The sequence below is a fragment of the Nerophis ophidion genome, linkage group LG08 (genome assembly GCF_033978795.1).
Source record: "Nerophis ophidion isolate RoL-2023_Sa linkage group LG08, RoL_Noph_v1.0, whole genome shotgun sequence".
NCBI classification, from domain to species: Eukaryota; Metazoa; Chordata; class Actinopteri; order Syngnathiformes; family Syngnathidae; genus Nerophis; species Nerophis ophidion.
The window spans coordinates 9,388,800-9,402,964 of record NC_084618.1 but is presented as its reverse complement, the minus strand read 5'-3'; the positions used below and the strand labels follow the sequence as shown (position 1 = coordinate 9,402,964).

Here is a 14,165-nt window from a genome sequence, read left to right as displayed (position 1 = left end):
AGACCACATGTCAACAATGAGACCACATATCAACAATGAGACCACATATCAACAATGAGACCACATATCAACAATGAGACCACATATCAACAATGAGACCACATGTCAACAATGAGACCACATATCAACAATGAGACCACATATCAACAATGAGACCACATGTCAACAATGAGACCACATATCAACAATGAGACCACATATCAACAATGAGACCATATATAAACAATGAGACCACATGTCAACAATGAGACCACATATCAACAATGAGACCACATGTCAACAATGAGACCACATGTCAACAATGAGACCACATGTCAACAATGAGACCACATGTCAACAATGAGACCACATGTCAACAATGAGACCACATGTCAACAATGAGACCACATGTCAACAATGAGACCACATGTCAACAATGAGACCACATATCAACAATGAGACCACATGTCAACAATGAGACCACATATCAACAATGAGACCACATGTCAACAATGAGACCACATGTCAACAATGAGACCACATGTCAACAATGAGACCACATATCAACAATGAGACCACATGTCAACAATGAGACCACATGTCAACAATGAGACCACATATCAACAATGAGACCACATGTCAACAATGAGACCACATATCAACAATGAGACCACATGTCAACAATGAGACCTTGCCTGACTGACTGAGTCTTCCTCTGCCAAATAAGACTGAAGCAACACAGAAGAGGCGGGGCCTGGACGGAGGTAGAGGAGGCGGGGCTAAGTACCTGGAGCACTGTGGAAAGACTGCGAGCGTACGAGAGGTCGCCCGACTGAAGTCACGTCTGCGGTGAAGGCAGGAGAGTCGTGTGCCGCCGCCGCCACACTGGGGTTGTCTGACACATGATATCATCATCTTCATGTCACACAGGAAGTACTTTCACACTCCAGCTGAGGAGATGCAACTCACCTGGCAGCGAGGAGGACGAGTTGGTTCTTGGCAGGATGTGACTGTAAATGTTAGGCTGAAAGACACAAGGAAGGACCATGAGACATTAGAAGACACTAAAGAAGGACCATGAGACATTAGAAGACACTAAAGAAGGACCATGAGACATTAGAAGACACTAAAAGGACCATGAGACATTAGAAGACACTAAAGAAGGACAATGAGACTTTAGAAGACACTAAAAAAGGACCATGAGACATTAGAAGACACTAAAGAAGGACCATGAGACATTAGAAGACACTAAAGAAGGACCATGAGACATTAGAAGACACTAAAGAAGGACAATGACACATTAGAAGACACTAAAGAAGGACCATGAGACATTAGAAGACACTAAAGAAGGACCATGAGACATTAGAAGACACTAAAGAAGGACCATGAGACATTAGAAGACACTAAAGAAGGACCATGAGACATTAGAAGACACTAAAGAAGGACAATGACACATTAGAAGACACTAAAGAAGGACCATGAGACATTAGAAGACACTAAAGAAGGACCATGAGACATTAAAAGACACTAAAGAAGGACCATGAGACATTAGAAGACACTAAAGAAGGACCGTGAGACATTAGAAAACACTAAAGAAGGACCATGAGACATTAGAAGACACTAAAGAAGACCATGAGACATTAGAAGACACTAAAGAAGGACAATGAGACTTTAGAAGACACTAAAGAAGGACCGTGAGACATTAGAAGACACTAAAGAGGGACCATGAGACATTAGAAGACACTAAAGAAGGACCATGAGACATTAGAAGACACTAAAGAAGGACCATGAGACATTAGAAGACACTAAAGAAGGACCATGAGACATTAGAAGACACTAAAGAAGGACCGTGAGACATTAGAAGACACTAAAGAAGGACCGTGAGACATTAGAAAACACTAAAGAAGGACCGTGAGACATTAGAAGACACTAAAGAAGACCATGAGACATTAGAAGACACTAAAGAAGGACCATGAGACATTAGGAGAGACTAAAGAAGACCAGGATACATTAGAAGACACTAAAGGAGGCCCATGAGACATTAGAAGACACTAAAGAAGACCATGAGACATTAGAAGACACTAAAGAAGGACCATGAGACATTAGAAGACACTAAAGAAGGACCATGAGACATTAGAAGACACTAAAGAAGACCATGAGACATTAGAAAACACTAAAGAAGGACCATGAGACATTAGAAGACACTAAAAGGACCATGAGACATTAGAAGACACTAAAGAAGGACCATGAGACATTAGAAGACACTAAAGAAGGACCATGAGACATTAGAAGACACTAAAGGAGGACCATGAGACATTAGAAGACACAAAGAAGGACCATGAGACATTAGAAGACACTAAAAAAGGACCATGAGACATTAGCAGACACAAAGAAGGACCATGAGACATTAGAAGACACTAAAGAAGGACCATGAGACATTAGAAGATACTAAAGAAGGACCATGAGACATTAGAAGACACTAAAGGAGGACCATGAGACATTAGAAGACACAAAGAAGGACCATGAGACATTAGAAGACACTAAAAAAGGACCATGAGACATTAGCAGACACAAAGAAGGACCATGAGACATTAGAAGACACTAAAGAAGGACCATGAGACATTAGAAGACACTAAAGGAGGACCATGAGACATTAGCAGACACTAAAGAAGGACCATGAGACATTAGAAGACACTAAAGAAGACTATGAGACATTAGAAGACACTAAAAAAGGACCATGAGACATTAGCAGACACAAAGAAGGACCATGAGACATTAGAAGACACTAAAGAAGGACCATGAGACATTAGAAGACACTAAAGAAGGACCATGAGACATTAGAAGACACTAAAGGAGGACCATGAGACATAAGAAGACACTAAAGGAGGACCATGAGACATTAGAAGACACTAAAGAAGGACAATGAGACATTAGAAGACACTAAAGAAGGACAATGAGACATTAGAAGACACTAAAGAAGGACCATGAGACATTAGAAGACACTAAAGAAGGACCATGAGACATTAGAAGACACTAAAGAAGGACCATGAGACATTAGAAGACACTAAAGAAGGACCATGAGACATTAGAAGACACTAAAGAAGGACCATGAGACATTAGAAGACACTAAAGAAGGACCATGTGAGACATTAGAAGACACTAAAGAAGGACCATGAGACATTAGAAGACACTAAAGAAGGACCATGAGACATTAGAAGACACTAAAAGGACCATGAGACATTAGAAGACACTAAAGAAGGACCATGAGACATTAGAAGACACTAAAGAAGGACCATGAGACATTAGAAGACACTAAAGAAGGACCATGAGACATTAGAAGACACTAAAGAAGGACCATGAGACATTAGAAGACACTAAAGAAGGACCATGAGACATTAGAAGACACTAAAGAAGGACCGTGAGACATTAGAAGACATTAATTAAGGACCATGAGACATTAGAAGACACTAAAGAAGGACCATGAGACATTAGAAGACACTAAAGGAGGACCATGAGACATTAGAAGACACTAAAGAAGGACCATGAGACATTAGAAGACACTAAAGGAGGACCATGAGACATTAGAAGACACTAAAGAAGGACCATGAGACATTAGAAGACACTAAAGAAGGACCATGAGACACTAGAAGACACTAAAAGGACCATGAGACATTAGAAGACACTAAAGAAGGACCATGTGAGACATTAGAAGACACTAAAGAAGGACCATGAGACATTAGAAGACACTAAAGAAGGACCATGAGACATTAGAAGACACTAAAAGGACCATGAGACATTAGAAGACACTAAAGAAGGACCATGAGACATTAGAAGACACTAAAGAAGGACCATGAGACATTAGAAGACACTAAAGAAGGACCATGAGACATTAGAAGACACTAAAGAAGGACCATGAGACATTAGAAGACACTAAAGAAGGACCATGAGACATTAGAAGACACTAAAGAAGGACCGTGAGACATTAGAAGACATTAATTAAGGACCGTGAGACATTAGAAGACACTAAAGAAGGACCATGAGACATTAGAAGACACTAAAGAAGGACCATGAGACATTAGAAGACACTAAAGAAGGACCGTGAGACATTAGAAGACATTAATTAAGGACCATGAGACATTAGAAGACACTAAAGAAGGACCATGAGACATTAGAAGACACTAAAGGAGGACCATGAGACATTAGAAGACACTAAAGAAGGACCATGAGACATTAGAAGACACTAAAGGAGGACCATGAGACATTAGAAGACACTAAAGAAGGACCATGAGACATTAGAAGACACTAAAGAAGGACCATGAGACATTAGAAGACACTAAAAGGACCATGAGACATTAGAAGACACTAAAGAAGGACCATGTGAGACATTAGAAGACACTAAAGAAGGACCATGAGACATTAGAAGACACTAAAGAAGGACCATGAGACATTAGAAGACACTAAAAGGACCATGAGACATTAGAAGACACTAAAGAAGGACCATGAGACATTAGAAGACACTAAAGAAGACTATGAGACATTAGAAGACACTAAAAAAGGACCATGAGACATTAGAAGACACTAAAGAAGGACCGTGAGACATTAGAAGACATTAATTAAGGACCGTGAGACATTAGAAGACACTAAAGAAGGACCATGAGACATTAGAAGACACTAAAGAAGGACCATGAGACATTAGAAGACACTAAAGAAGGACCGTGAGACATTAGAAGACATTAATTAAGGACCGTGAGACATTAGAAGACACTAAAGAAGGACCATGAGACATTAGAAGACACTAAAGGAGGACCATGAGACATTAGAAGACACTAAAGAAGGACCATGAGACATTAGAAGACACTAAAGGAGGACCATGAGACATTAGAAGACACTAAAGAAGGACCATGAGACATTAGAAGACACTAAAGAAGGACCATGAGACATTAGAAGACACTAAAAGGACCATGAGACATTAGAAGACACTAAAGAAGGACCATGTGAGACATTAGAAGACACTAAAGAAGGACCATGAGACATTAGAAGACACTAAAGAAGGACCATGAGACATTAGAAGACACTAAAAGGACCATGAGACATTAGAAGACAATAAAGAAGGACCATGAGACATTAGAAGACACTAAAGAAGGACCATGAGACATTAGAAGACACTAAAGAAGGACCATGAGACATTAGAAGACACTAAAGAAGGACCATGAGACATTAGAAGACACTAAAGAAGGACCATGAGACATTAGAAGACACTAAAGAAGGACCATGAGACATTAGAAGACACTAAAGAAGGACCATGAGACATTAGAAGACACTAAAGAAGGACCATGTGAGACATTAGAAGACACTAAAGAAGGACCATGAGACATTAGAAGACACTAAAGAAGGACCATGAGACATTAGAAGACACTAAAAGGACCATGAGACATTAGAAGACACTAAAGAAGGACCATGAGACATTAGAAGACACTAAAGGAGGACCATGAGACATTAGCAGACACTAAAGAAGGACCATGAGACATTAGAAGACACTAAAGAAGACTATGAGACATTAGAAGACACTAAAAAAGGACCATGAGACATTAGCAGACACAAAGAAGGACCATGAGACATTAGAAGACACTAAAGAAGGACCATGAGACATTAGAAGACACTAAAGAAGGACCATGAGACATTAGAAGACACTAAAGGAGGACCATGAGACATAAGAAGACACTAAAGGAGGACCATGAGACATTAGAAGACACTAAAGAAGGACAATGAGACATTAGAAGACACTAAAGAAGGACAATGAGACATTAGAAGACACTAAAGAAGGACCATGAGACATTAGAAGACACTAAAGAAGGACCATGAGACATTAGAAGACACTAAAAGGACCGTGAGACATTAGAAGACACAAAGAAGGACCGCGAGACATTAGAAGACACTAAAGAAGAAACATGAGACATTAGAAGACACTAAAGAAGGACCATGAGACATTAGAAGACACTAAAAGGACCATGAGACATTAGAAGACACTAAAAGGACCATGAGACATTAGAAGACACTAGAGAAGGACCATGAGACATTAGAAGACACTAAAGAAGGACCATGAGACATTAGAAGACACTAAAGAAGGACCATGAGACATTAGAAGACACTAAAGAAGGACCATGAGACATTAGAAGACACTAAAGAAGGACCATGAGACATTAGAAGACACTAAAGAAGGACCATGAGACATTAGAAGACACTAAAGGAGGACCATGAGACATTAGAAGACACTAAAGAAGGACCATGAGACATTAGAAGACACTAAAGAAGGACCATGAGACATTAGAAGACACTAAAAGGACCATGAGACATTAGAAGACACTAAAGAAGGACCATGAGACATTAGAAGACACTAAAGAAGGACCATGAGACATTAGAAGACACTAAAAGGACCATGAGACATTAGAAGACACTAAAAGGACCATGAGACATTAGAAGACACTAGAGAAGGACCATGAGACATTAGAAGACACTAAAAAAGGACCATGAGACATTAGAAGACACTAAAGAAGGACCATGAGACATTAGAAGACACTAAAAGGACCATGAGACATTAGAAGACACTAAAGAAGGACCATGAGACATTAGAAGACACTAAAGAAGGACCATGAGACATTAGAAGACACTAAAAGGACCATGAGACATTAGAAGACACTAAAGAAGGACCGTGAGACATTAGAAGACACTAAAAGGACCATGAGACATTAGAAGACACTAAAGAAGGACCATGAGACATTAGAAGACACTAAAGAAGGACCATGAGACATTAGAAGACACTAAAAGGACCGTGAGACATTAGAAGACACAAAGAAGGACCGCGAGACATTAGAAGACACTAAAGAAGAAACATGAGGCATTAGAAGACACAAAGAAGGACCATGAGACATTAGAAGACACTAAAGAAGGACCATGAGACATTAGAAGACACTAAAGAAGTACCATGAGACATTAGAAGACACTAAAGAAGGACCATGAGACATTAGAAGACACTAAAGAAGGACCATGAGACATTAGAAGACACAAAGAAGGGCCGTGAGACATTAGAAGACATTAATTAAGGACCATGAGACATTAGAAGACACTAAAGAAGGACCATGAGACATTAGAAGACACTAAAGAAGGACCATGAGACATTAGAAGACACTAAAGAAGGACCATGAGACATTAGAAGACACTAAAGAAGGACCATGAGACATTAGAATACACTAAAGAAGGACCATGAGACATTAGAAGACACTAAAGAAGGACAGAGACACATTAGAAGACACTAAAGAAGGACCATGAGACATTAGAAGACACTAAAGAAGGACCATGAGACATTAGAAGACACTAAAGAAGGACCATGAGACATTAGAAGACACTAAAGAAGGACCGTGAGACATTAGAAGACACAAAGAAGGACCGTGAGACTTTAGAAGACACAAAGAAGGACCATGAGACATTAGAAGACACTAAAGAAGGACCATGAGACATTAGAAGACACTAAAGAAGGACCATGAGACAATAGAAGACACAAAGAAGGACCGTGAGACATTAGAAGACACAAAGAAGGACTGCGAGACATTAGAAGACACTAAAGAAAAACATGAGACATTAGAAGACACAAAGAAGGACCGTGAGACATTAGAAGACACAAAGAAGGACCGTGAGACATTAGAAGACACTAAAGAAGGACCATGAGACATTAGAAGACACAAAGGAGGACCGTGAGACATTAGAAGACACTAAAGAAGGACCATGAGACATTAGAAGACACTAAAGAAGGACCATGAGACATTAGAAGACACTAAAGAAGGACCATGAGACATTAGAAGACACAAAGAAGGACCATGAGACATTAGAAGACACAAAGAAGGACCATGAGACATTAGAAGACACAAAGAAGGACCATGAGACATTAGAAGACACTAAAGAAGGACCATGAGACATTAGAAGACACTAAAGAAGGACCATGAGACATTAGAAGACACTAAAAGGACCATGAGACATTAGAAGACACTAAAGAAGGACAATGACACATTAGAAGACACTAAAGAAGGACCATGAGACATTAGAAGACACTAAAGAAGGACCATGAGACATTAGAAGACACTAAAGAAGGACCATGAGACATTAGAAGACACTAAAGAAGTACCATGAGACATTAGAAGACACTAAAGAAGGACAATGACACATTAGAAGACACTAAAGAAGGACCATGAGACATTAGAAGACACTAAAGAAGGACCATGAGACATTAGAAGACACTAAAGAAGGACCATGAGACATTAGAAGACACTAAAGAAGGAACATGAGACATTAGAAGACACTAAAGAAGTACCATGAGATATTAGAAGACACTAAAGAAGGACCATGAGACATTAGAAGACACTAAAGAAGGACCATGAGACATTAGAAGACACAAAGAAGGACCGTGAGACATTAGAAGACATTAATTAAGGACCATGAGACATTATAAGACACTAAATAAGGACCATGAGACATTAGAAGACACTAAAGAAGGACCATGAGACATTAGAAGACACTAAAAGGACCATGAGACATTAGAAGACACTAAAGAAGGACCATGAGACATTAGAAGACACTAAAGAAGGACCATGAGACATTAGAAGACACTAAAAGGACCATGAGACATTAGAAGACACTAAAAGGACCATGAGACATTAGAAGACACTAGAGAAGGACCATGAGACATTAGAAGACACTAAAGAAGGACCATGAGACATTAGAAGACACTAAAGAAGGACCATGAGACATTAGAAGACACTAAAAGGACCATGAGACATTAGAAGACACTAAAGAAGGACCATGAGACATTAGAAGACACTAAAGAAGGACCATGAGACATTAGAAGACACTAAAAGGACCATGAGACATTAGAAGACACTAAAGAAGGACCATGAGACATTAGAAGACACTAAAGAAGGACCATGAGACATTAGAAGACACTAAAAGGACCATGAGACATTAGAAGACACTAAAGAAGGACCATGAGACATTAGAAGACACTAAAGAAGGACCATGAGACATTAGAAGACACTAAAAGGACCGTGAGACATTAGAAGACACAAAGAAGGACCGCGAGACATTAGAAGACACTAAAGAAGAAACATGAGACATTAGAAGACACAAAGAAGGACCGTGAGACATTAGAAGACACAAAGAAGGACCGTGAGACATTAGAAGACACTAAAGAAGGACCATGAGACATTAGAAGACACAAAGAAGGACCGTGAGACATTAGAAGACACTAAAGAAGGACCATGAGGCATTAGAAGACACTAAAAGGACCATGAGACATTAGAAGACACTAAAAGGACCATGAGACATTAGAAGACACTAAAGAAGGACCATGAGACATTAGAAGACACTAAAGAAGGACCATGAGACATTAGAAGACACTAAAAGGACCGTGAGACATTAGAAGACACAAAGAAGGACCGCGAGACATTAGAAGACACTAAAGAAGAAACATGAGACATTAGAAGACACAAAGAAGGACCGTGAGACATTAGAAGACACAAAGAAGGACCGTGAGACATTAGAAGACACTAAAGAATGACCATGAGACATTAGAAGACACAAAGAAGGACCGTGAGACATTAGAAGACACTAAAGAAGGACCATGAGACATTAGAAGACACAAAGAAGGACCGTGAGACATTAGAAGACACTAAAGAAGGACCATGAGACATTAGAAGACACTAAAAGGACCATGAGACATTAGAAGACACTAAAGAAGGACCATGAGACATTAGAAGACACTAAAGAAGGACCATGAGACATTAGAAGACACTAAAGAAGGACCATGAGACATTAGAAGACACTAAAGAAGGACCATGAGACATTAGAAGACACTAAAGAAGGACCATGAGACATTAGAAGACACTAAAGAAGGACCATGTGAGACATTAGAAGACACTAAAGAAGGACCATGAGACATTAGAAGACACTAAAGAAGGACCATGAGACATTAGAAGACACTAAAAGGACCATGAGACATTAGAAGACACTAAAGAAGGACCATGAGACATTAGAAGACACTAAAGAAGGACCATGAGACATTAGAAGACACTAAAGAAGGACCATGAGACATTAGAAGACACTAAAGAAGGACCATGAGACATTAGAAGACACTAAAGAAGGACCATGAGACATTAGAAGACACTAAAGAAGGACCGTGAGACATTAGAAGACATTAATTAAGGACCATGAGACATTAGAAGACACTAAAGAAGGACCATGAGACATTAGAAGACACTAAAGGAGGACCATGAGACATTAGAAGACACTAAAGAAGGACCATGAGACATTAGAAGACACTAAAGGAGGACCATGAGACATTAGAAGACACTAAAGAAGGACCATGAGACATTAGAAGACACTAAAGAAGGACCATGAGACACTAGAAGACACTAAAAGGACCATGAGACATTAGAAGACACTAAAGAAGGACCATGTGAGACATTAGAAGACACTAAAGAAGGACCATGAGACATTAGAAGACACTAAAGAAGGACCATGAGACATTAGAAGACACTAAAAGGACCATGAGACATTAGAAGACACTAAAGAAGGACCATGAGACATTAGAAGACACTAAAGAAGGACCATGAGACATTAGAAGACACTAAAGAAGGACCATGAGACATTAGAAGACACTAAAGAAGGACCATGAGACATTAGAAGACACTAAAGAAGGACCATGAGACATTAGAAGACACTAAAGAAGGACCATGAGACATTAGAAGACACTAAAGAAGGACCATGAGACATTAGAAGACACTAAAAGGACCATGAGACATTAGAAGACACTAAAAGGACCATGAGACATTAGAAGACACTAGAGAAGGACCATGAGACATTAGAAGACACTAAAGAAGGACCATGAGACATTAGAAGACACTAAAGAAGGACCATGAGACATTAGAAGACACTAAAAGGACCATGAGACATTAGAAGACACTAAAGAAGGACCATGAGACATTAGAAGACACTAAAGAAGGACCATGAGACATTAGAAGACACTAAAAGGACCATGAGACATTAGAAGACACTAAAGAAGGACCATGAGACATTAGAAGACACTAAAGAAGGACCATGAGACATTAGAAGACACTAAAAGGACCATGAGACATTAGAAGACACTAAAGAAGGACCATGAGACATTAGAAGACACTAAAGAAGGACCATGAGACATTAGAAGACACTAAAAGGACCGTGAGACATTAGAAGACACAAAGAAGGACCGCGAGACATTAGAAGACACTAAAGAAGAAACATGAGACATTAGAAGACACAAAGAAGGACCGTGAGACATTAGAAGACACAAAGAAGGACCGTGAGACATTAGAAGACACTAAAGAAGGACCATGAGACATTAGAAGACACAAAGAAGGACCGTGAGACATTAGAAGACACTAAAGAAGGACCATGAGGCATTAGAAGACACTAAAAGGACCATGAGACATTAGAAGACACTAAAAGGACCATGAGACATTAGAAGACACTAAAGAAGGACCATGAGACATTAGAAGACACTAAAGAAGGACCATGAGACATTAGAAGACACTAAAAGGACCGTGAGACATTAGAAGACACAAAGAAGGACCGCGAGACATTAGAAGACACTAAAGAAGAAACATGAGACATTAGAAGACACAAAGAAGGACCGTGAGACATTAGAAGACACAAAGAAGGACCGTGAGACATTAGAAGACACTAAAGAATGACCATGAGACATTAGAAGACACAAAGAAGGACCGTGAGACATTAGAAGACACTAAAGAAGGACCATGAGACATTAGAAGACACAAAGAAGGACCGTGAGACATTAGAAGACACTAAAGAAGGACCATGAGACATTAGAAGACACTAAAAGGACCATGAGACATTAGAAGACACTAAAGAAGGACCATGAGACATTAGAAGACACTAAAGAAGGACCATGAGACATTAGAAGACACTAAAGAAGGACCATGAGACATTAGAAGACACTAAAGAAGGACCATGAGACATTAGAAGACACTAAAGAAGGACCATGAGACATTAGAAGACACTAAAGAAGGACCATGTGAGACATTAGAAGACACTAAAGAAGGACCATGAGACATTAGAAGACACTAAAGAAGGACCATGAGACATTAGAAGACACTAAAAGGACCATGAGACATTAGAAGACACTAAAGAAGGACCATGAGACATTAGAAGACACTAAAGAAGGACCATGAGACATTAGAAGACACTAAAGAAGGACCATGAGACATTAGAAGACACTAAAGAAGGACCATGAGACATTAGAAGACACTAAAGAAGGACCATGAGACATTAGAAGACACTAAAGAAGGACCGTGAGACATTAGAAGACATTAATTAAGGACCATGAGACATTAGAAGACACTAAAGAAGGACCATGAGACATTAGAAGACACTAAAGGAGGACCATGAGACATTAGAAGACACTAAAGAAGGACCATGAGACATTAGAAGACACTAAAGGAGGACCATGAGACATTAGAAGACACTAAAGAAGGACCATGAGACATTAGAAGACACTAAAGAAGGACCATGAGACACTAGAAGACACTAAAAGGACCATGAGACATTAGAAGACACTAAAGAAGGACCATGTGAGACATTAGAAGACACTAAAGAAGGACCATGAGACATTAGAAGACACTAAAGAAGGACCATGAGACATTAGAAGACACTAAAAGGACCATGAGACATTAGAAGACACTAAAGAAGGACCATGAGACATTAGAAGACACTAAAGAAGGACCATGAGACATTAGAAGACACTAAAGAAGGACCATGAGACATTAGAAGACACTAAAGAAGGACCATGAGACATTAGAAGACACTAAAGAAGGACCATGAGACATTAGAAGACACTAAAGAAGGACCGTGAGACATTAGAAGACATTAATTAAGGACCGTGAGACATTAGAAGACACTAAAGAAGGACCATGAGACATTAGAAGACACTAAAGAAGGACCATGAGACATTAGAAGACACTAAAGAAGGACCGTGAGACATTAGAAGACATTAATTAAGGACCGTGAGACATTAGAAGACACTAAAGAAGGACCATGAGACATTAGAAGACACTAAAGGAGGACCATGAGACATTAGAAGACACTAAAGAAGGACCATGAGACATTAGAAGACACTAAAGGAGGACCATGAGACATTAGAAGACACTAAAGAAGGACCATGAGACATTAGAAGACACTAAAGAAGGACCATGAGACATTAGAAGACACTAAAAGGACCATGAGACATTAGAAGACACTAAAGAAGGACCATGTGAGACATTAGAAGACACTAAAGAAGGACCATGAGACATTAGAAGACACTAAAGAAGGACCATGAGACATTAGAAGACACTAAAAGGACCATGAGACATTAGAAGACACTAAAGAAGGACCATGAGACATTAGAAGACACTAAAGAAGGACCATGAGACATTAGAAGACACTAAAGAAGGACCATGAGACATTAGAAGACACTAAAGAAGGACCATGAGACATTAGAAGACACTAAAGAAGGACCATGAGACATTAGAAGACACTAAAGAAGGACCATGAGACATTAGAAGACACTAAAGAAGGACCATGAGACATTAGAAGACACTAAAGAAGGACCATGAGACATTAGAAGACACTAAAGAAGGACCATGAGACATTAGAAGACACTAAAGAAGGACCATGAGACATTAGCAGATTTATGAGGTGGAGACAAAGAAGTGTGATTTAGGAGCAGAGTGGCTGTAGGACCTGGGAGGAGGACAGCATGTCCCCCCCGCTGTGGAAGACAGGCTGGGGGTCCCGCTGTCCACTGGGGTGCAGCGCCTGCTCCTGCTGGACCATGAGGACCTCCGCCCGCTTGATGATGTCCCCCATGCGGCACACAAAGCCTTCCTTCTCCGAGGGCAGGATGAACTCGTTGTGCACCTGGAGGACAAAAACAAAACCTGCTGGTGATCATTGGCAGCATTTGGGACAATTACGGGAGGACAGTGTCAGGTGGCGACTAAATGTAGTGGAGGAGCTACTTCCTGTCTGCGCGAGGACAAGATGTCCCACTCATGTTTGTCCCCGGGAAGACAAACAACATCAGTCATCCTGCACTGCACTGCGCT

At 39.9% G+C, this 14,165-nt stretch overlaps 1 protein-coding gene across 1 annotated transcript in view; it reads right to left on the bottom strand.

Moving 5' to 3' along the window:
- The window catches only part of wnk4a (WNK lysine deficient protein kinase 4a), an 86,904-nt gene that overhangs the window by 13,688 nt on the left and 59,051 nt on the right, over window positions 1-14,165 (bottom strand). The window contains 3 exon segments of the mRNA XM_061907639.1: window positions 767-874; window positions 949-1,003; window positions 13,801-13,977. Coding sequence (XP_061763623.1) covers window positions 767-874; window positions 949-1,003; window positions 13,801-13,977 — 340 coding nt within the window.